The sequence below is a fragment of the Pelecanus crispus genome, chromosome 5, assembly GCF_030463565.1.
Source record: "Pelecanus crispus isolate bPelCri1 chromosome 5, bPelCri1.pri, whole genome shotgun sequence".
NCBI lineage: Eukaryota > Metazoa > Chordata > Aves > Pelecaniformes > Pelecanidae > Pelecanus > Pelecanus crispus.
Window position 1 is genome coordinate 41,115,043 of NC_134647.1, and position 23,260 is coordinate 41,138,302.

Sequence of the window (23,260 nt, forward strand, 5' to 3'; positions counted from 1 at the left end):
GAAGAGGCTTAATTCAAATGAAACGGTGATAGTTATCTGTGCAGTTTGAAAGCGCTGATTTATTCTTGGGTGCTGGTTGAAAGTATGGCCTTTATAAGTCAATATTCCTTAGAATTTTGAGTTTTTTCTCACTTAGAAATATTTGTTTTCAGACAACCCTGGTCTCCCTATGGAAGCAGCTGTTTCTGTCTGGCATTGAGATCCCATGGAGAAGCTGAGGAGGGGGATGGCTCTTCATATCCATGAAGCCTGGATACTTCTGTTTGTAATCCCTGCTCTGGTCACTCCAGCTGCCATCAATCATGAAGACTACCCTGCCGATGAAGGGGACCAGACCTCCAGTAATGACAATCTGATCTTTGATGACTACCGAGGGAAGGGCTGTGTCGATGACAGTGGCTTTGTGTACAAACTGGGAGAACGGTTTTTCCCGGGACATTCCAACTGTCCCTGTGTCTGTACTGAGGATGGACCTGTTTGCGATCAACCAGAATGCCCTAAAATCCACCCAAAGTGTACAAAAGTGGAACACAATGGATGCTGTCCAGAATGCAAAGAAGTGAAAAACTTCTGTGAATATCATGGGAAAAATTACAAAATCTTGGAGGAATTTAAGGTATGAAAACCCTTTCTTCAGTATTTAATATTAGTGTGCTGTAGGAATTGTATTTCTTTTGGGGGCTTTCAAAGGCACTCAGTATTTTCTCACTGCTGTTAATTGGTGCGAAAGCTGAAGACCCTTTTAGCTTTGATGCAGGTCAGGCTAATGTGAAAGCTGCCACCTCCTCCCTCACGTGCACCAAGAGAGGGCCAATGGCCAGGCAAAAGTCCCCACGTGAAATGCCAGCCCTCTGAATCTGCTACTGTGGACAAACTCCTTTGCTCATAGCATGAACCAGGTTGGACTACCAATGGGGTCTGTAAAAATGGCGGTAAACCAATACTGAGTGCTTTTTAACAACCCCTTTTCCAATCTGGATAGCAAAAATTGGTGGCATGGTACTGAGAGTTGTTACTCGTAACTGCATGAGAATGCAAGTAAGTTGATTACAAGCTATATTTAATATTTTCATTTCAACTTTGATAAAGCTGTCTAGAATGGCAGAAGGTGAATTTCTAGGCAGATGACCATCTCAAGTAATGAGAAGTATGGGGTTTAATTGTAATGGTTGAGTTCCTATTAGGAATGTTGTAAAGAAATCCTTCTGGAATACATCTTAAAAATAAGACCAGATTTTCAAAACCCGTTACCCGTTACACAACCTGCATCTTTCATTCTAATGAGTTTGATTGCATGTTTTCAATTCTGCTAAGGAAAATAGCATTTCACAGTGAAGAACAGGGTCTGCAAAGGCAATGGGTACACACGAGTTTGTTCTCCCAGGTCACATGGCGTTAAGATTTGTACCTCCATAATTAATGGCAGCCTATAACTCTTTGTGGCTGTATGCCCAATTTCATTATACACTTGCCAATTTATTTTCTTTTCTGACAATGAAAATAGTTCCATATAGGTCTGTGTACTTCACAAGTTCTCGGTAACATAGATCACAATTTCCTTTTTCCTAGACGTTGTCATTTTCAGTGAAGGTAGTATTTGGTTCCTTTCTTCTATCATGTATGGTTTATGTTCATCTCTTTCTGTCCATCTGTAACTGCAATCACTCAGTATGGGCAAGTCAGCTTAATGTCAGTCACAAGGCAAAATAAATATATGAGGAACATCTCGAGGGCCATCCTGATCAACCTGTTCTCTGCTTTGCCGAGGAATGTGAAGATGCTGATTTTGTGAACTGCTTAAATAACAGTTTCTTCTTGCCATAGGAAGGCCTAACCCAACTTCATCCCACAATCATGCTTCAGTGGTCCCATGTTGACTGCTGTGTTGTCAGGTGATGAAGTGTCCCACCTAGGTGTAATTTTGCCACATGGTCCGGTTCTTATGTGAAAGTTACAAGGACTTTTTTTTGGAGGGGTTTCAGTGGGAGAATAATGAGATGGATCGTCTCATTAAAGTATCTTTTGCATGTGAATGAAATACAAAAGTACTAATCACTTTTCCTGAAAGAAATAATTGCACTCTGATAATGGATTAAAGGATAGAGAAACAGAATTTAGGGGAGAAAGGCTATTAGAGGGAGTTAAGCAATCTGGTTCATTGTTTGCTGTGTTCAAAAACTGTGGAGTGTTGTGTATAAGGCAAAGTTCCAGTATCCTCTGGGAAACACAAAGTAGACAGTGGCATGCCACTCACACACGGTAACCTTCAGTCCAGGACTAATGTGAGATCCGTCAGGCTTAATTTAGTTGACAGTCAAGCTTTTGACCTGTACCTGTGTTTTGCTGAGAGCTCGATACCTTGTGGAATAGGGCAGAAACAGATCTTTTTGAAATCTATGTGTTTACCTAGAATAAATAGCGAAACTTTTTTTCCTCTAAGTAGTGGAAGAGGTTCAGGCAATAGATGATTACTGTGCACTTCCAGGGGTGTTTTGGGAAAAAAAAAAAAGGATGTTTAATGTTTATAAATGCTATAGGAAAGAGAGAACTTCAGGATGCAGGAAACTGCTGCTGTGAAGTGAAATCTTGACTTCATTGAAGCATCCAAGCGTTTTACAGTTTACTTCAACTGAACAAAGATTGTATCTGCTGTCTCCACAGAAGAAATGCTGAGCAGCCCATAGGTTTTGTAGGCTCTGAGCTCTGCTCTTCCCTCGTCCTGTTGAATTTATAAGGTCTGCAAACTTTCTCAACTCCATTCCACAAACATTGAAGTCTGTCTTTGCCAAAGAGGAGAGGCTTTCTCTGGTCGTTCTGACTCAAAACCAGACTGCTTTCAATGGAAATGGAGGCACTGCTTTATGTGGGCTCCTAACCTTTTTACCCACTTGATTTACTTTTGCTAATATGTAGGTTCCAAATCGTCATCCGTAGAAGTGTTGGTTGCTGCTTTGTTACAACTGAAATTAGCCTCCATTTAAAAATCTTTTGCAAGTGTGTGTCTGTGTGTGTGCACACAAACATTTATACTTGCTCTAGTAGTATTACCAGGACTGACTCATCTTGTAGAAATTCGACTGCCTGATCTTTCACAAATTTGGTTTTTTGTTTGTTTGTTTGTTTGTTTGTTTGTTTTTCTCTAGGATATGAAAATCTGTGAGAGGTTTCAGTTTGGGAGAATTTTCCTGTCTTGATTCTAGGTTTCTGTTTAGGTTTGGAGTGAGAAATCCAAAAGTGATTTCATCTTTTTTTTTCATACCACTGACAGGAACTGTGACTATCTCAGGGTAAAGGAGTAGTTATAAAGACCCACTTCTTGAATATTTAGCTTTCTTCTAGTGAACTGATCTTGTACCTGTGATTTTTTTTACTCATATCGATCATAAGTGCAAAATATAAACATAACAAGCCATCTAGCTTAGAAAGCTGTACAAATGTTTATGCTTGTGCCCCTAAGTCATTAACATGTACAAATGAAATGCTGAGCTGAAGTTCAATTGTAAATCTAAACCCATTAGTAGTTTTTCTTGTATCCTTTTGTGAAAACTTGTGTCCCTGACAGGTGGTTTAGTAACCCCATGTAGCATCTTCATAGCTCTGTTATGGGTCCTGGGAGATCTTTGTGGGTTTCATGCCCCAGCTGCCCATACGGAGCCTGCCTCATCCCCTTGGTTTGCTTGGGACTTATCCCCAACTTTGGCTGAGGCTGCGGTTCCACATGGAAACCCTTGCAGAAAAGGTCAGCGCAGTCTCCCTAATGTCAAGATCCAACTCAGACATATTTAATATGTGGATTGCTGCCTGGTGTTCAGGATTTTGACTCCTGTGAAGCAGCACGCAGGAGAAAGGGGAGGTCTGGTGGCTTTTACTGGAATCCCTCTATCTCTTTCCCAACCTCATTTTCCACTTCGCTCCTTGTTAGCTGCGAATCTGGCCTCTCGGGTCTCCTCCAGTCCCTCTCAGAGGCGAACGCGGGGTGATGGGCAGCTGCGGTGGCTGCAGGGAAGGTGTGAAGGATGCTGCAAGTCCCAGGCAGTCTCTCTGTTTTCTCCAGAGAGATCTGGCGCGGACTCTTGGGGTCACTTAGCAGCTTGCTTTTTCTCCCACACATCAGCCGTGTTTTGATTTCAGTCCTGGAGGTTAAGGTCCAAGTCCCAGGTGCTCCATGCTCGCCTGTACTAGCAGAGATCTTTCAGGGAGGTTGTTAACCCTCCCTTTTCTTCCCAGAGAGAGAAAACAAGCAAATAATAACTCCAAGAGTGGTCTCGGTTATTGTAAGTACACATGGTTGTGTTTTAAATGAATGTTCCCAGACAGCAGCTTATGTAAACTTAAGGAGACAGTGTACCGCCAGCGTGATGGATGTTCGTTGGCAGCTTATGGAGAAATGCTGCAAATATCAGTGAGACAACAGTTTTCCTAAGTGCTGATTAGTTTTTACTCTCCTGCATAACTTGCTGACAGAGAAGCACACACCTACCCACATTTAAGAAATGCAATTTACGGCGTTGTTTAAGGTACATTTTAGCCACAGTGAGGAGCCTTTTGAAAATTATTAGGTTGTCAGTTTGAAAAGTCCATAATCACTTGTGAAGTGCCTAGATCTCTCAGCACCCAATATAGGCATATCCAGAATAACCTTCTATGGACCTATGTGAATATGTAGCAAAATACCATTGCTGGGAAATGGATGATTGGTTCACAAGAGACTGTCAGGCTGACATCTTGAAACATTGCCTTCATTTTAGACCCTACAGGCAGGAACTGCTCCCTGCCCCTGCAGGAGAGTAAGTCCTGGGGACATGGTTTTCGGTAGCATGGTGCCATCTTTGTCACAGTCAATGGCAGAAATTTTCTAGCCACAGACATTAAAATATCTCCATTAGCCTGGCAGGACACTGGCTGAGTTGTCCTTTGGGTGGGAGCATGAGAGGTTTTGGCATCACAACTTGGCCTTCCTGGTGATACTCGTGTCAGAAGAGCAGCTTTGACCTGCAGTTGTGAACCTGAGCTTGGAAACAGCTCCAAACATCAAGGACATTTCTTGGGTGCTCTTCAGTGGCCACCCTGCTTTCTGCCAAGCACAGAGCTGCAATTTCTTCCAGCTGTTGGCTCTGCCAGTACTTAACCTCTGCTGCTGCCTTTCATCTGCCTGCCCTTTCCGGTGACTTTACCTCCTTGTTCTCTCCCCTTCCACCTTCACTGCTCCCCTCCCCAACCCATCCTTGCTCAAAAAGTCCCTAGGTGATGCCCAAATGTTTGTCCCTTGTAGTAAGCACAAGTGTAGAGGGATGGGAGAACGACCCATTGCCCCTCGGCAGGGCTCTGCACTTGGCGGGGGTGGGGCAGGGGGAAGAGCAGGAAAGGAGAAATTTTAGTTTCAGTCTTGGGCAAAATCTCCACTGACTTGAAAAGAGCCAGGATTTCACTGCTGGAGTTCTACTTTATTTTTCTTTCCCATGTTTCCTGTCACTATATCTTAAGTTCATTGCTTTGTTTTGTCCACAAATCATCTGTAATCTTTCAGCTAGGGCTTCTGTATCTCGCTGACTTTATGTCTTCTTGAGCAGCACTTTGCACAGTAGGGATCACAGCTCTAACAGGGATCTTCGGGGTATAATCAGAATCCAAAATAAATGAGGGACTGTATAAGCATAGCATTATCATATACTAATTCTCAGCTCGTTATGGAAACCTTTACTTCGGAATAGTGGCACCTCCTTCTCCTTTGTTAATGCTCTTTAAAAATGTTTTATTAATGCAATTATCTCAATATAACTTAACAAAGTAAGACCTCTCATCAAAAGGCATTTGCACATGCAAGAGTGTATTCAGCTGCTATCCCAGCATCCCTTGGTCCCTGAAATGCAGTGTGTCCATTCTGTCACTGGAGAAAAGGAGACAATGAAACCAAAAAGTGTTTCACCACCCCCAGAACCGTGCCAGAAATAGAAATTTAGTGGTGCAAACTACAGCCTTGCTCTGACCACTAGTTACCCAGCCTGGGAGTGCAACCTTATCAAATATGAATGAAACACTAGGGATATTCCTGGAGCATTACTGACAGGATGATGCTGTTAGATGAAAAACAAGCTTTTTGCAGCCCTGGGTTAAAAGGGAAGGTGAGGAAGAGAAGTGTGCAACCATCCGGTGTCTGGGGTGGTGCAGGGGGCTGCTCTGAGAGTCCCTCAGCCCTGCCCAGGTGTGCTGAACTGTCCAGCTGCAGGTTTGGACTGTGGATGCTGTGGTTTATATCAGTGTGAGAGAACAGGGGTATGACACCTTAAATCTGAGGAGCTTCATTAGGCCACTAGAAAAACAAAGTGGGGAGAAAAGGAAGGTTCTATACTGAGTTTTCTACTCTGTTATATGAGTGTTCTGTTTCCTGGTGAATCTTGAAAAACGCTCAAATCATGGCACGCTAATCATTGCAAGAACTAGCATTATTAAAACATTTTAGTAGTGTACGAAACCAGTCATCCAAATCACTAGTAGTTTTTAGGTCTTCGTTCATGAATTCCAAGAAACTGATTACTAACCCAAGCCAGCATGGGGCCCCGATTTTAATATTGGCATTTTTCTCTCCAAGATATGTGCAGCAGCTTTTTTTTTCTACTATGACTCAAACAAATGGGGCTTTTTTTTTTAATTCTTGTGTGTTCTGCAATTTCACGTACGGCTAGAAAATCGTAATACAAAAGAATTTCAATAACGTGCCTGTGCTTTAATAAAAGGAGCCGTGAACAATGCCAGCTCTGAAGATAGCATACAGCCATTGAAATCAGACAGGGGAAACAGAACATCAGTCAGATGGAAAAGTATGATTTATTATCTCCCTTCTGGCAAAATTACAGTGACAATGTCTATGCAAAGGAATCTGAAATTACTGACTTACTGTATTTCTGTCATAATTTGTACCAAGAAAACATACTAAAATAGATAGGCATGTCATATATTGATCTATAGTGATACCTATTTTTTAAATTATGTTATGAACTTAGCTACTGATTCTATAATATATATATATATTACATTATGCACAAGAATATTATTACAATAGGTGAAAGAAGATGGGCTGTATTCAGAATTGGGCTACAAAAAATCCATGCTGTTGGTTTCCGCATTATCACAGTAATACATGGAGGCCCCAAAAGCTCAGAGCTCAGTGGCACCGGCTCTGCTACGCACTCTCTCAAAGCTCCCCACTGAAACAGATGAGACCCAAAACTCAAGCATCACCACGATTCAAAATCACCAGAAATTAAGCACAAGCCCCCTTGTTTTAGTCACAGTGCACTGGTGCGGGAGTGCAGCACAGAATTTGGCCTGTACGTGCAAGCCCAAGGGACTGGTATTTTTCCAGTAAACATGACACAGGAATGAACATGTGCCCAACATTTGTACCGCCAGAGCTGTGGCTGGGCTTTCAGATACTCGCTCCAGGAAATAGCCCATTGGCTCTGCTTGCTTCCAGATTTGGGGGCTGTCCAGAGAGCTACTGAAAGAGAGGAGATATCTCTGCACAGCCAGAGAGGAGGCTCTGGCACTTCCTCTCCCTTCCATCGCTGCTGGAGCTGTGCTGTTAAGAAAATGGGATGTGTAATACATACAACTGTTACCAGCTCCTTCCAAGAGTGGTAAATCAAGTCTGAGGCTTTATTATCGTGCCAGACAATGCTCAGTGAGGCCAAGGAGAGAAGCACTCATCCCTTGGCTCTCCCAAGGTATGTCCATCTCTGTCACCCAAGACGTTTCTGCAGGGGTGGTGAGCGTGAGTTCCTCAAGTTGTCAGCTTGTGAAGAAGGATGTTGTCCATAGAAATGTTGATAGATCATTGGCAAGAAGTTTTTTACACAACTGTTTCCTACCAGAGCGAGGGGAAGTGCAGGTGTGTGTTTGTTGCTACTGGAATGTGCTTTGTGCAGAATTGTGTTCATTAAAAATAATGCTCAATTAGCTAATTATCCTAGTTATTGTTTTTAAGACTATAATTAGGTAAGTCATGTAATGACAATGCTCAGTCTAGTTGCAAAATAAAAATACACGTAGCGTTAGGCTTCCTTTGTTCTGTGGTACAGTTCAGAGGTAATTCTTTGGGAATTCTAATAAAATCGGTATGCTTGGAGGAGCGTCAGGGTTTGAAGCAGCTCCTCAAAGCAGGTAAGCTCTCAGTCTGTTAACTGTGGTCATCCCGGGCAGGAAAACCTTTCTGACTGAGGGTTAACCCAGTGTGCTCCCTGTGTTAGCAGAGCCCAGCATATTCTCTCATCACAGATAACCTATTCAAACCTGTTTTCATTTCACATCTTTCCCAGTTTGTGCTCATCCCAAATGTGATAACATCCCCTGAGGGCCAGAAACCTTCCGGACCATGCTGGCTTCTCTGCTGAGGGTTTAAGCAATGACAACTGGAAACAAGGGGCAGACGGGAGAATTTGGGAAACGCCTTCTCCATAGTGCCAGCTAGTAAAGAGCTGCATTATTCTGTGGGGCAGGCTCTCCGCTGCTAGGAGCTGCTGCAGCTCCATCAATCACAGGTGGCCCATTGGGATGTTATTCTGGTATAAAGTTCAGTACCAGTTAGATACTACTCTGTGGAGTTTGCATGATGCTGACCTGAGATAAGGATTTGCCTGAGGGAGCTCCCATGAAGCCTAATTCGCCTTGCCAGCTGCCAGAAAATAAAAAGTTAGGCTAGGCTATCAAAAAAGTACAGATAATGGAGAATGAGAGAGAAAAAGCAGCCAGGAACAAGTCAGTATTTGATATGATGTGTTTGCCTCTCTCCCACCTCTCCACATGCAACGAAAACAGAACCGGTGTCAAAGCCTAGGAGCAAAGGAAACCAAAACCACAGCAAACCCAAGCAGACATGTGATGTTAACCCACTGGTTCAACCACAACTCACTGCTTGGCAGGACGGGGCTTTGAAGCAGGGCCTGGAGACAGTGGAGAGGTGCGTGTAGATGTAATTGTGGACGCTCAGCACCCTTGAGCTCCTGTACCCTCAGCAATGTAGAAGGAAAAAAGCAGGTCGCCTCCTAACCACTCCTTGGACACAGACTTGGGTTCGGCCAACATGTCTTTCCTTGGGAGGAGAAAAAGGACAATACAGCAACAGAGCGTGTTAATGGAGGTCAGTGATGAGCTCTTGTCTCCACTCCAATGCTGGAGGGAATCCGGAGGTTGGCAGAGGTGAGCAAGAGCAAAACATTCAGGAAGGATCTGCTCCTTCAGGGGGAAGGAGGGAGCATATTGGTGTGCAGGTGGGACGCAGGAGCTCCCACTGCAGTACCAGGGGGCCGGGACCAGCTTCCCTTATGGCATAAGAGATGCAAAACTGTGTGAAACGCTGAGTCTGAGGGTGATAGAGCACTGAAATCTGCAGTGTGGGGCCTACCGCAAGAGAAGCTCCATACCTGGCCTTGAGTGCCGCAACCCAGCCAGGAGTCACCTGCCAGGACAATTATTTCCAGCTGCCTGAGCGGCGTGGGGACACAGAGATGGCCTTTGGACAAAGCAGACTGACCCTTAACTGTGTTCAAAAAACGGGTAGATGTGGCACTTCGGGACATGGTTTAGTCTAGTCTACCCTTGATTGGCTTAGAGTAGACTTGGTAGTGTAGGTTAATGGTTGGACTGGATGATCTTAAAGGTCTTTTCCAACCTAAACGATTTTATGATTCTATGATTCTATGACCCCAAAGATTGCATTCTGTTCGGCCGAACAGCCATCGTCTGGGTATCTTGTGAGTAAAAGAGTCACAGGGCCAAATCCGCCACTCGTGTAAATCTGCCTGGCCTGTACTGTGGCTGTGGAAAGCGCGTCTGACGATCCAGACAGAAAACTGCAGGAGAAGGAATGGGACCAAGATCCAAATCTCCTCTCCAGCGATGGCTTACCTCCTTAACAGAAATTCAGTATTTTATCAGTACATAGAGCTGATCTCGCCACCTTCTCCCATCTTTTGGTGTGAATGAAGAAGGAAACAGCAGATTCAGGTATAGGGAAAACACATGTAAAAGGGATCACCTTTCTGACCAGGTCCTTGGCTCCTTTCTCCCTGCCCCACGAGGCTTTCTCCTAGACAAGGCTCCTTCATTGCAAAAGCTGACAGGGAGGGAATGGAGACCAGGAAGCTGCCAGCTGGACTCGCTTTCCCTATTGATATTAAAAGGAGCTTAACAAATGTGAAGCATACACATTTTGTCTGTGTCCGAGCAGGGCTGCACGTCGCACGTTGGAGCCACAGTCCCATCTGTCATATCTGTAACCTTTCAGAAGAAGTCCTGTTCCCTGCGCACTGGGCATGTCTGAACTAAAAAACTATTGTAATAGAGGCATAAAAATTATCACCAAAGTAGTAGACACCTTCAGTCCCCTCAGCCCCAGGGTAGGTGAGGTGCAACTATTGTAATGAATAAAATGAGACATATATTGAAACAAAGAGATCGTTCTTACAAAAAAAAAGTGCAGAGTCATGTTGGTATGGAAATCTCCACTGCTGCTCTCGGGGGAGAAAAACAACCATGAGGCTGCAGATATGCAGCTCCCGTGGAAAAAGGGCCAGGGCTGGGCTCAAGGTTGTCTCTCTCTCATCAGCTAATGGAGTCGTCACTCTCCAGACCCAGACATGGTTCCAGGAGCCTTTTAAACCCATCAAGTTGTGTGGCACATCATAGCAAATATCTGAGTACAAAGCTCCTAATGCCATCGCAATCCTTAATCATCAGATGTGGACCCAGGATACCCATGGTGAGGCACATCTGTGCTTGTCTCCCTCATCTGGCTTACTGATCTGCAGTAGCTCCCCAGGAATTTTTACAAAAGGATGGCAAGGATGATGTTGTTTCCAGGTATGGACAGGCATGGTCTGGGGCTGAGGGGAGGAAAGGTAGACGTGACCTGGGGGGATTACAACATCTTTATGACTTTCCATCTCCAGAATCCAAGCCTGGTCACCAGCCTGCTGAAAAGACTCCTGTAGCTGTGAATAGACAAGGAGCAGTTTGGGGTAACTAAAATCAAGCTTTGGTTGGAGAGCTGCAGCATCTGTAGGCTAAGAAAATAGGCAAGTCATCTTCAGCCTCCTTGTGATGGGGCTACTTTGAGTATAGGATGGAGTCACCATTTATAGAAAATGTTTTCAGCAATGTATTAGTGTGTCTCTTGCGCTCTCAAGTTGAGTGAGAAATTTGTCATTTCATTCGGTCTTACATTAGTAATGCTTGTGTGCATGTTGGGGGCTCCCTTAGAAATACAGGATCTCAGCATCCACTTCTGCTTCTTGGAAGCCAGCTCCTTGTTTTAGCTGATCTGCAGTATGGTGCAAGCATTTTTCAATTTTTGGATGGCACAGTTCATTTGTATTGCTAGTGCTCTATATAAGTAGGATACAGCTCCAGTTTTTCACTGCAAATAAATTATCTAATGACTTAGTACGTTTTTCCTGTTGCAAAATCATTTGCAACCTGATGGCGTTTTCAGTGATTGTACTTGTCTAATAACCGCTCACCGGATTGTTTATTTGAGCAACTTTCCACCTATGGAAAATCCAGGTCATTACAATTTCTGTAGCATAATTGATACTGGGTGTCCACTAGCTGGATGGATATTCCTTTTTTAAATAAGTGACAAAAATGAGTGAAATTTTTGCCCCATGCAAATGCTTGTATTAGCACACCCACACAAAAAAGAGCTATTTACCAAACTTTTAACACCATTTAGACAGTTATTTATGCACTGCTAATAGTAAAGGCAAAGTGAGCAGCCCAGAAGAGAAATGAGCTGATTTCAGTCTCACCTTCAGGTGGGACTTGCTAGCTAGCCCGTTCTCCACGGTTTGGCACCTGCAAAATTTCTCAGTTGAAAGCTTTCTCTGAACTTCCCTGCAATCTCCTGCTAATCTGCCTGAGATCACAGGCAATTTCAATAACAATGAAAATTATTCTAATTTTGACTCCAGGAGTATCTTCGATGAATGCTATCCTGGTTTCTTTTTTATTCAGCTCCCCTGGTTTATGACTTCCCACCTCAGCTGTAATGTGGAAACCGTTTTTGCCTCCGATTTTATTCATCAGGTCCTTTTTAACTTTCTTCCCTTTCTTGCTTCCTGACAATAAATTCACCACCTGAAACTGTAGCTACAAAAATCATTTCCATCAGAATTGCCATTGTCCTTAGTGTCATTAAAAGTTACAGCTATTCTTAAGATGTAAGTGCCCAATTTGACAGACTTCACTTTACATCGTTCTGCTTTTCCTGCTGTTTTATCTGCATAGAGCAGGGATGCTGTCAGTCGAGCCTGTCTGAGGGGGGGAGGCTGAATGTGATTATCCTTATGAGTGCTGGCACACAGTCTCTTGAAAACTAAGAGATGGAGAGATTGGCAGCAGTGATGGTTTTCACCTCTCCTTCCCTTGGAGTCCAGCACTCTCAGGGGATGGAACACATCCAGTCCTTCCCCGGGACATGTAGGCAGGAGGTGCATGTGGATACAGCTAGTGGATCCAAATCTAAGGCAAGGTACTAGTGACAAATGTGCACAGCAGTACCAGGTTAGATCTATTGCATTCAAAACCACCTTGACATCAGTAGAAACAGAGATGATGGCATGTCCTTCTTTTTAAGGGATTTGCACTTCTTTTTCTAACATGTTCTCAAAAGGGGAGAAAGCATTGCAACTCAGTATTCAGTAAAACTACCATGAAAAACATTTTTTCCCTTTCCAATATAATCTAGAAAAGGCATATACTTATGCACCATTTCCTTTTTGGTATTTAAAGGAGGTGGGAGCTAACATGCCTGATTAAGGTTTGCAGTGATATCAAGAGTCCTGGTGTTTGCTCTGCATTTGCTCTGGCATGATGGATCCTTCGGTTTCCATGGGGCTCAGAAAGCAAGCCCACCAGCTTAATTTCTTGGTTATACACCACTTCAAATTCCAGTCAACCAAGCACATTTCTCCAGTCGTTCTGCCCATTTTGTAAATATACCTATTTGACTGCGAAAAGCATCACAGGCCCCAATAGCATGTCTATTCCATTCAGTGGAAATACTTAGTTTTCTACTAACTTGAGCAGCCCCTGCATGATGATCAGTATGTGTCTATTGTAACATGATTAGATGGTTGTAAACACTTACGTGAAGCTTTTCTATATCCTTCCTCAAAAGAAATGTCAAGTGTTTGTGATACAGTAGTTGTAAAGTTTGTATTGCTCTGTAGTTGTTTGCTAGTAGCTGTGTATGATCAATGAAGGGCTGTTGTGCAATAGTCAGCACGAGGACATGGTCCTTATGTGACCAGCTCATGGGACCTTGTCAATGAGATGAAGTCTTCGAGTGTGGGATTATGGGACATTCTTGTACAAATACCCTCTTCAAGCTTAGCTGGAGAGTGTAGGAAGAAGGGGGAAGAGAGCAGCCCAATAAATCCTGATAACTGGATCTCAGAACAGATTACTAGAGGGCAGTTGCAAGAATTTGCAGTAACTTTGAGCAGCCTGTACGCTAGCTCCAGCAAAGATGTAAACCTTCCATGAGGCTGAAAACTCAGGTACGAAGGAAGTACCATGCGATTCAAAGTCTTTTCTTGAAAAAGTGAGGAAAGGTCCAAAGTCTCAGGAACTGGCTGCGCTAAACGGCCACTGGAGCTGTGCTGGAGGAAATCAGGAGCTGGCATCTAAAGTCAATGAGTGGGATGTTTCAAGGAGTAACAGGTCTGTGTAATAGTCTGTTTTGATGGTATAAGATCCACTGGCTCTTGAAATACTTAGGCGCCAAATAACACTTCGCTCTCAGAAGGCTGCTTAGAAAACGGGCATGGTTGTCCCAACTCCTGGAAGCGTATGAGCCTCAAACCCCAAGTCTAAGTGAAGCCAGCTGGATCCGTCACAGCTGATCACAGGGGACTGGAGCCTTAAAACTTGTTCTGAGATCTCTTCTGAGCTGGGTGACAGCCCACGTATAGGACTGAAATGAGTGCACTTGGAAACCACAGTTAGCCTGGTGAATGTGACAGCAGACAGAGCAAAAAACTGAGGAAAATTTCTTCTGATTGACAGAACAAACAGGTAAAGAAAAAGTATCAATCAGTTGTCATCTTCAGAGTTTTTTGTTTGTCTTAGGTAAATCACTCCCTTTCCACCTCTCTAGAGATGTTTGTATAGAAGCAGCTAAGAGTGATTGACAAACAGACGTGTAGACAGAGAAATCCTTATTGGAGGCAGGGAAGAGGGGGGCTGCAGTATGATGTTTCATATCTATATATGCTTCCTCCATTCACTCAAGGAGAGTACTTACAACTCAGTAATAAGCTTTTCCAGGGCAGTCTACATGTTATAGAAAAGTCTTTCACATGTTTGGCGCAGCAGAGAGGTGGCTTAGGGTGCTGTAGTTGTGGACAAGCTGTGAGCTTGGGGTGAAATACAGGTAAGGCTCAGTAAGTATTTGGGATGAGAATTTCTATGGCTAAATGAGATGGCTCAGATGCAGTAAAGCTTAGGTCTTGCAGAAGCCTCTTGCAAGAGCTTGCCTAAAAACTTGAAGTTTTTTGTATCGGTTATTTGTGTGATTGTACCAGCTGCCTTGGTCTAAAAAATGTTTGATTCAGATCTCTTCAGCTGTAGGAAAGCATAAAAGAGTAGATTTAGACACTGAGTTTTGAATTCAATTTTCCATTTTCTTTTCTCCACCTCTCCCTTAAGTTTGGGAAGAGTGAGTATTTTAGGCTATTTTCCTGAAGAATTGTTTGATCATGCGATCTCTCTGTCTGTCCACCAGTCCTTCTGCATGGCTTGAGGGCCTGTTGGAGCCGTCAAGTGTAGACCTCTCAGAGGTATGAAATTTCTGTGGTTTTATGAAAACTAGTAGCTGACTAAAGAAGGACACATGTGGTACCCAACCCTGTAAGAGAGGGAGCCACTTATCACTGTGAGGAGTAGCTGGATGGTGTTAGCAATCATAATTCCTATGTGTGCTGGCATTTGTTTCCAAAAAGAGGGTGAAAGTCGTGGGGAGCTGGTGTGTATGGGAGCAAGAGTGAAGATTAGGAGATACAGTATCTACATCTTGTTTGACTTACCAATTTCCCCTGCTCAGGGTCTATCTTGTTTTTTGTTCTGTTTCCTTTGCTGCCTTTTTCATTTGTTTGTTTATATCATCTATCAAGTTTATCATTATGTGCTCATGCACATAAAATCTTTATTAGCCATGCATATTCTTTATTCTCTATTTTAATTTCCCTTCCTTCTTTCTTTGTTAACAAACTCTGCTGATTGCAGATGTTTCCCCTTTGACAGCACCTGAGACTAAGGTTTTCCAGCCACGCAAACGGATGAATGCTGGCTCCTTCCTCCAGCCACCCCGCTATGTGGGATGGGGCCATCCCCTGGTAGAAGCAGGGAATGAACCTGTTCTCCCATCCAAACCTGGGGTCACAGTCCTCCTTGAGATCAATAGTCCAGAAGAGAAGTAGAAGTTGGGCTGTGATCTTAGGTGTGGTTATAAACAGGGGTGTTTAGGGTCCACATCCCTGTGCTTTCTTTGATCTCTTTGAAGTGACTGGCCAAAGGAGAGGTGAATCAGGCTCAGTGCTGAAACTGAGAAGGTCCTTTGTCCCACTTCATCTGTTCTCAAAAGCCCTTGAATGGTGGTTAGGCGCTGGCCACGTCTGCTTCACACCAGCATGGCTTGACTTGGCCTCTGCACTGACAGCAATATCAAAGAACATATTTCCTCACTAGTTCTGAGGGTTAGTGCTCTCATCCCTGTTGTAAGTGAAAATTGGGTAAAAAGAATTTCAGGTGCTTTGCACCAGTTTTCCCAAGTCAAAATGCTGTACTGGTACCTTCTACAAAAGGACCCAGTTTGCTCCTCTGGTTTGAATGATAGGTCTATTTCTTAAAACATATGTTGAACAGTAAGGGACCATGCAGTTGTGTGGACATGTATCCATGTTATGGCTGGACACCGTGGAACATCCTTTCCTTTTGGACAATGGTGAGAAGAATGTTTCTGTACCAACTTCTCATGAAATCCTTCCTAACAAATCCTTCCCTAGAGAGTCTTGTAAGATTACTCTGCCTTGGACAGGTGGAGTGAATAAATTATCTTCTGGCCCAAGCCTTTTATGATCCTTTAATCTTAACACTTTTTCTAGAATATCAGTTTAAGGGACACCAAAAAAGTGTTTGCACTGTCCATGTGGGAATGGCATAGCCTCTGATTTGTGTCCTTTCTCCTTCATACTTCAGAACCCCCCCTGTATTTTTTCAATATTTTTTTCAATTTTTTCACTTGTTTTTCAGTAGGGGTGAGAGTTTCTTTTCAGGCACTGGTGTTAGCTGGTGTTTGAACTTCAGTGGCTACAAAAGTGTAAACCACCCCCTTCCATGGGGGATAAATCTTTAAATCCAGATTCTGGGACTTGCGAAGACTGACAGAGCTGCCTAGTGGCTCCTGTGAAACGCTCCTAATCACGAGCAGTACTTGCACTAGGACAGAGAGCAAGTGAAGCAGCAGCACGTGGGTGGGAGCGCCACTGACCACAAAAGAGTAATTGCTGTGATCTGGAGAAAAATAAGGGCAAATGAGGTAGATTGAAGAGTCAGGAAACAAAACTTTGGGACATCTTTCACTGGTTCCCTGTTCTTCACTGGTTCCCAGTTTGTCATTTTGCAGCTTGGTCTACATAATGCCTATGTAAATAAATAGACTTTTTGGCCAATGTCCATAGTTATTCCACAAAAAGGGTAGCTCCAGGGAAATTAATAGCAGGGATGCAGACCACACAGACAACAGTAAAAGGATGCTCAATCAGTGTGCTTGGGGCAAAGTCCTTTCTGAAATGGCAGGGGCTTGCAAATCGGATCCCAAAGCACATCCCATGGGAGAAAGTACCTAGACATTGATAAAATAAGTGGACAGGAAGGCTGGAATCACCCATGGAGGTAAGCATCTGGTTAAGAGCCACGGTAAGGGACACTGGCAAGTGAACAAATTAGCCAGATAGAGGAAGATCTAGAGGCAAGAGCAAGTACCTTTAACTTGATAAGATGGGGAGGAGGAGGTGGCTGAGAAAAGTCTTGTCATTCATGCCAAAGCAGCCTTTTCATTTGCTGGCTGCTTGTTCCTTTTACCGCTGATGTGTGCGTTCCTTCTTTAATTGTGTGCAGTTCTTCCCTCCTGAAAAGCTGCTTTCAGTGTCAAGCAACATCATGGTTTACTACAGTGTCATTTTCAGGTTACACCAACAACGCAAAAGCAAAAGATGTGTATGTCATGTCTCATTTACTCAGTTGCAGAGTCATTCAGGGGCATCTTCTACTTGTGCTGATCATGTGTAAGCCATAGATTGGGCTGCAGTCCTGGAAATGCGTCACGTATTTCTTAGCATTGCAGCCACTGTAGTAGTGAAGATGGGGACAAGTCCTGAAGGATACATCAGTGAAAGCCTCCACAAATCACAAGATCTAGTTCTGCTGCTCCATATAATTAGCGATTAAAATGAGTAAAAACAAAGCAGCAATTTTCTTATTGATCCCTCAGCAAATAGTTCTGTCTATTTTCTTCTGTATTGTTTCTTCTTATTAAATAGCCTTGAATAAGAAATGTCAGTCAAATGAATTTAGATTTCTGGTGCTTCAGACAGAAATCAAAGCAGGATTGAATGAGGAAAGATAATTAGGGAGAGGAATTCCACCTCCACAGACTTCTTCCCTTGCTCAAGAAGTGCTGATTTTATCTAAATTGCCAAAGCCGTGAGCAAATGAGAAGTGATGGGAATTACAGACTGCAGACACTGAGACAAAGCAAGGGAAGCTTTAATTAGTGCATTTTAAGGTAGAAATGAATTTCCTGGGAATAAATTATTTGACTCAAGACATATGGAGCTTCTTAGAGGTGAACTGAAAAGCTTTTTACCTGCCAGAACTAGTGCTCACAGGTTGTATCTGTCTTGTAGAAATGAGTGACACATCACTGGGGTCTGAAACACATGGGGATGAATCCTCCTTTCCTTTGCAACTCCCTTTTTTTTTTTCCGTAATACAGAGGAGTTCCCATTGCTGCAGATACCCACCAATGCAACAGAAAGCAGAATTTTTTCCAATACCCACATTTATTTGTTCAAGTGTTAGTGATGGACCTACCGTTGCTGAGGAATTGGGAGTTATGTATTGAACCTACAGGTACTGAAAGGAAGTTATTTTCCTTTCAAATTCTCCTCTTATTCTCCTTTCTTAGCTCTATTGTCATCCTTTCATCACACTTGCACACACATAAGGACACTGGGAACCTTAAACCACTGACCTTTATATTTTTCAACAGATTTCCACAGCTTTTTGAAGAGTGAGACAGTGACAACTCTCTACTATTTGGAGGTAGATAGAGATTCCTGTTTGAATTGATGGAGCTGAAATGAAACCATGCTGGGTGCTTTAATCCAGAACCCCCTGACTTCAGTAGAATTATTCAGGCTCTTAATTATTTACATATTTTGTGTGAGGCAGTTGCTCAGAAACCTTGTTGAAACAGGCAGGAGTGGGGCCAGGACCAGACCTAATGCTTATGTTGTGGGAGTGCTTACAGATCCCTGATGCAGGTGCTGCACAAGCACAGAATAAAATGGTTTTGTCCCTCCAAGAACAACACTCTTCTCCTCTGCTCTGAAAAGTGGGAATGAAAGTACATTGAGTAGCTGGCAGATGGACAGGCCACCCCAGCAGCACCTCTCCAACAGCTTGGGGTTTGCTGGCAGTGGTGGCCTACATGAACTATGAGTATGACCTGGAAAATCACCTTGTCCTCCCTCCCTGGCAGGAACCATCACTCGTGATCTTCCAGAAATCCTGCTCAGCTGCCAGCCAGATGTGTAAGATAACAACAGATGAGTAGAGCAGAAGTACAATCTAGTGACTTCAGCTTAGTCTTTTTGATGAAGGGAGTTGAAGTCTGACAAAAGCTAAAAAACCCCGCACCCTCTCTGGAAAAACAAATATTGTGCTCACTGTTTTTTTCTGGTGTTCTGGTTGCCTATTTCAGATGTTGCTATTTTGTCCTATAGGTTAATTTGTATTACCCATGATGAATGAATGCCGTCAAGAGGTATTAAACGCTGATGTGTTTATCTTATAGCAAGATAGAAATGTTGCAAACTTGTGAGCTACGGGAGGAAATGGGCTAATTTTAGATTTGTTCCTAGCCCTCGCCATGCGAATGGTGTCGCTGCGAGCCCAGCAATGAAGTTCACTGTGTTGTAGCAGACTGCGCAGTTCCCGAGTGTGTCAACCCAGTCTATGAACCAGAACAGTGTTGTCCTGTCTGCAAAAATGGTAAGAAAGTACTGTATTGGCTTTAACAAAGAGATATAAAGGAAACATTTTATTAAAATGTTGTTACCAGTGCATCGCCAGGAGGTTTGCTTCCATTGGCACAGGCCGGCATTGGGGCTGTTACTTCTCCTTGCATATAGGCTTCAGTTACAGTGGCAACAGTAAAAATTAAGGCTGCCCTTCATGTCCTGGGTCTTCTCATTGAAGCTGATGGGATTGCTGACTTGAGTAAGGCTTTATAGGATTGAGCCCTGACACTGGTGATAGTTGTTTGATATCTTTGCTTTTTTCTCATAATTAGTCTAACATTAAATCAAGTATATAAGAAAAGAGAGAGTCTTTGTCCCTAAATTAAGAAGCCAATAGCTATTACTTAAGACCAGGGGAAAACTCACCGAAATCAATGGCAAAATTCCCACTGGGGCCAGTAAGACACCCACCAAGCCTGTAATATTGTAGGTTGTGTGCTGGAGTCTGTGTGTGTAGTGTTGGCCCTCACTGTCATGCTGAAACGATTTCATGAATTGGAGTTGGATTCAGCAATACATTCAAGAAAGGTTTTGGGACGACTGAAAGTACCCCTTTGAAAAATAAATATGTTTCCCAAGAAGGTCTCCCTGGTCTTGTACCGCAGTCTGTACACACTTACATCTCTGGAAATGCACCTTTCTCCTAATGTAGATATGAAGACAGATTAAGAGGTGAGCTAGCTTCACATAAACCTCTTCATGGCTTTCTTAACATATAAGAAATGGCTGCTTAGACTCATCTTCTCGTGTGTGGAATTCACTACCCATATATATTTCCTCTTACATACATCACCGCTGCTGGATAAGAGTAGTGGTTGCTTTTGGATCTAAATGAAAATGTTTACAAAGAAATAACATTTTCAACACATTTTCTGCTTTTTAAGACAGAGAAAAAGCAAACAGTTGGAAATGTGAAATATTTTTACTAAAGGAATTGGCAGAATTAAGACCGGTGTGGAAAATTATACCAAAAATACTACTTGAAATTCTGAGGCTTATATTAAACCATTTTTACTCAAAAATATTTTAAAAGGTTTTCATTTAGAGTTTTACATTTCTGTTGAAAAGCAGAAAATGTTCACAGGAAATTTCATTGGTTTGTTGTTGTTGTTGATGATCTTCAAAGAAAAAGTATGTTAACCAGCTCTATCCACCACCTTTGCATATAGCCTGCTGCACTAGGGTATGAGGTTTCCCATCGCACTCAGCAAGATTGATGTCTTGTGTTGATGACTTGGGGGGGGGGGTAACAGTGGCCATTGCCATGCCTGTCACCATAGCTCAGACTCATTTACACCTGAACAAATGCCACTCGTGTGTTTGGCCTCTGTGTTCCCATCATGTATAAGGTACCATGCTGAATCCCCCTCGCTTACCGTGGCAGCACTTGCCGATTCCTTCCCACTGGTTCATGTGACATGAATCCAAACTGCGAGCATTGCTCAGGCTTCCCAGGAGTGCAGACTCAAAGGTGGCTTCACACAGGTCCAGGAGCTGCTGGATTTCGCTACCAACCCTTCACCACATGACTGTTTCCCCCAGTAACCCAACTCTCCCACTTTGGGGGTCGGTGGCATTCTGTGTTGCAGTCCCCAACATGCCTGGTGACTGGGATTGGGCAGCAGCTTTCTTCCAAAATCAGGCAGGGTGCCCAGGTAACCAGGAGGAAAGGGAAGGAAGCAGTTCCTATTGATGGGAGCAAGGACAAGAGAACAGAAGGAAAATCGGACAACTGCTGAAGGGGCATGGTGTAGTGATTGAGACCCTCAGCTAGAAACCAGGAGGCTTCCTCCATGGTTTTGCCAAATTTCTCTGCTCCTCTCTTTACTAATCTGTTGGAGATACAAAGTTCTCTGAAACCTGTTTTAGGCAGGGAAGTATTTCTTCTCATCCTCTTTGAGAGCAGCCTACATGCCTTGGGGATCCCAGTCTCTGGGGCCAGGGAGACTGGCGCTTGCAGCACAGCTCTGAGCCAGTGGTGGATGGAGGGGAGAGGCAGCATGATAGCGTGGCTGTTCTTTGGGATCAAGGCTGTGGAGGGGAGCTGAACCCCTCCTTGTGTCCCAGCCTGGCTGGAGGGATGAGATGTGAGACCCCCTGGCTGGCAGGGCTTTCTGCTCCTGCTGCTGCAGCTGGAGCTGACTAACTAAAGTTGGCCAATGCTTGTCATTTTGGATTTATCTTTGAAAATGAAATGAAATCATTCACAAAGCGATAGAAATAAGTAGGCACCAAGATGGTCTCCGTTGTCACAGGGAATATGATGAGCAAATTTTGTTACTGCTCTTGGACATGGCTCTGAGTGTGGCATACACGCTTCGGCTCCCTCTTACATTTTGGGAACTTCATGTGAAAGAGTAACAGACACTGCCTTGTCTCATCCCTCTCTGAATCCCTCTGACACATCCTAATGAATGAGGATCGCAACGCTTTAAGCTGTCTGTTCATCTTGAGACCAAGATTTTATCTTTCAGCTCTCCACTGCAGCCAGTCAATTAAAGCTGTTTCACAAATGCATGAAGGTAACACAAGCTGACAGACCCACTTAAATGACTGAACCCCCCCTTTTATTTTTTTAATTTATTTGGTTTTTCCTTCCATCCAGTAGCTTTTGCTTTCTGCCAAAGTGGTGAAGGCAGTTACAGTGCCATGTTTCAGTGTGATGAAAGTATTTTAGCTTAGGCTCAGTCCCCATGGTCATCATTTTAGACTGGCAAACAGAAGAGCTCAAGGGATACAGCTGTTGGGGGGAAAAATGTTAATCCCCAGAACAACATGTAGTGCAAATCCTCATTTCAAAAGCTACTCCTTAAAATTTTGGTAAGGAAAATCCTCAGTTTATGTTAAAACACAGCCCTGCATCATTTGCTGCACTCTGCTAGCAGTGTGGCTTGCCTGCTTGTTTAGTTGTTGCTGCCATTAATGGGAGAATAATATCCTCTCAATGCATTCAGACAGATTTTCGTGCCTTTCTTAATTATGTCTTACCAAGGGCAAAAGTGCTGTGAAGCAGTGAGGTTAATGCAAAAATCTGTTGATTCTAACATACCTGACCTGAAGATTCATAAAAAGCCAATGTCAATTTCCCTCCCTCTGCCATCATTTAAGAGCAGTCGGAACAAGTGGCTTTGGAGATTTATTCTTTATTGTCAGAAGAAATAGAATTGTTATCTTGTGCTTTGCTAAATGCAGTGTAGCTCATGCAAAGCTGGCTCTGCTCAGCAGGGGATACTGCATTACAAGCAGAGCAGGCGGAGTTCACTGGGAGGCTAAAATTTGGGGGTGAAGAAGGAAGAGGACATTTTCTCCTTTGTGTCCCATCGTCTCATTTGTCAGAGTGGATTTTAAGGGTGATGGCTCCAGGTGCTGCGCAGCATTTTTGCTATGGAGATGAAAGGTCACTGGATTTCACGTTTCCTGGTAATGACAGACCTCAGAATTATAGCCCCAAATTGTTATTTCTAGTCATTGTGAATTCTCCAGACAGAAGTGTGTCAGCAATTGTTAACTCTGTCCTCTGTGGCATCTAAAACTTCCCTGTCACTGTTAAAATCAAGCTTGTGGCTGCTACCGTCTATGCTGTCCCTCCTGCCCCTAAGTTCTCCTGCAGTTCAGCGAGAACATCCATCTACTCTGCTTATGCCAAAGCCTTTCGGAGCAAAAATCCCCCACGAGGCCCCCATCCTCCTGTGTCCAGGGCGGTAGACATGCCTGTGTGGTGTTACTCATACATCCTGTGGGTCTTCTCACTTGACCCGGAACTCTTAATTTCCAGACCTCTGCTTGTCCTTCCCCATGAGTCCATCCATTGCTGCAGGTTGAGCCTCATTATTGGTGGGATGTGTGGTTTTAAAGCCCGTCCTTACACAAAGCTGTGAAGTTGCTCTTTATGTTTTCTT

General features: G+C 43.5%; 1 protein-coding gene across 1 annotated transcript in view; it reads left to right on the top strand.

Annotated features, from left to right (window-relative positions):
• The first annotated feature begins 205 nt into the window (after positions 1-205).
• VWC2L (von Willebrand factor C domain containing 2 like) overlaps positions 206-23,260 on the top strand; it is a 51,261-nt gene continuing 28,206 nt past the window's right edge. Inside the window, exons 1-2 of the mRNA XM_009480501.1 lie at positions 206-616; positions 19,203-19,332. Of these exons, the coding sequence (XP_009478776.1) occupies positions 206-616; positions 19,203-19,332 (541 nt within the window). The remainder of the gene's footprint in view (positions 617-19,202; positions 19,333-23,260) is intronic.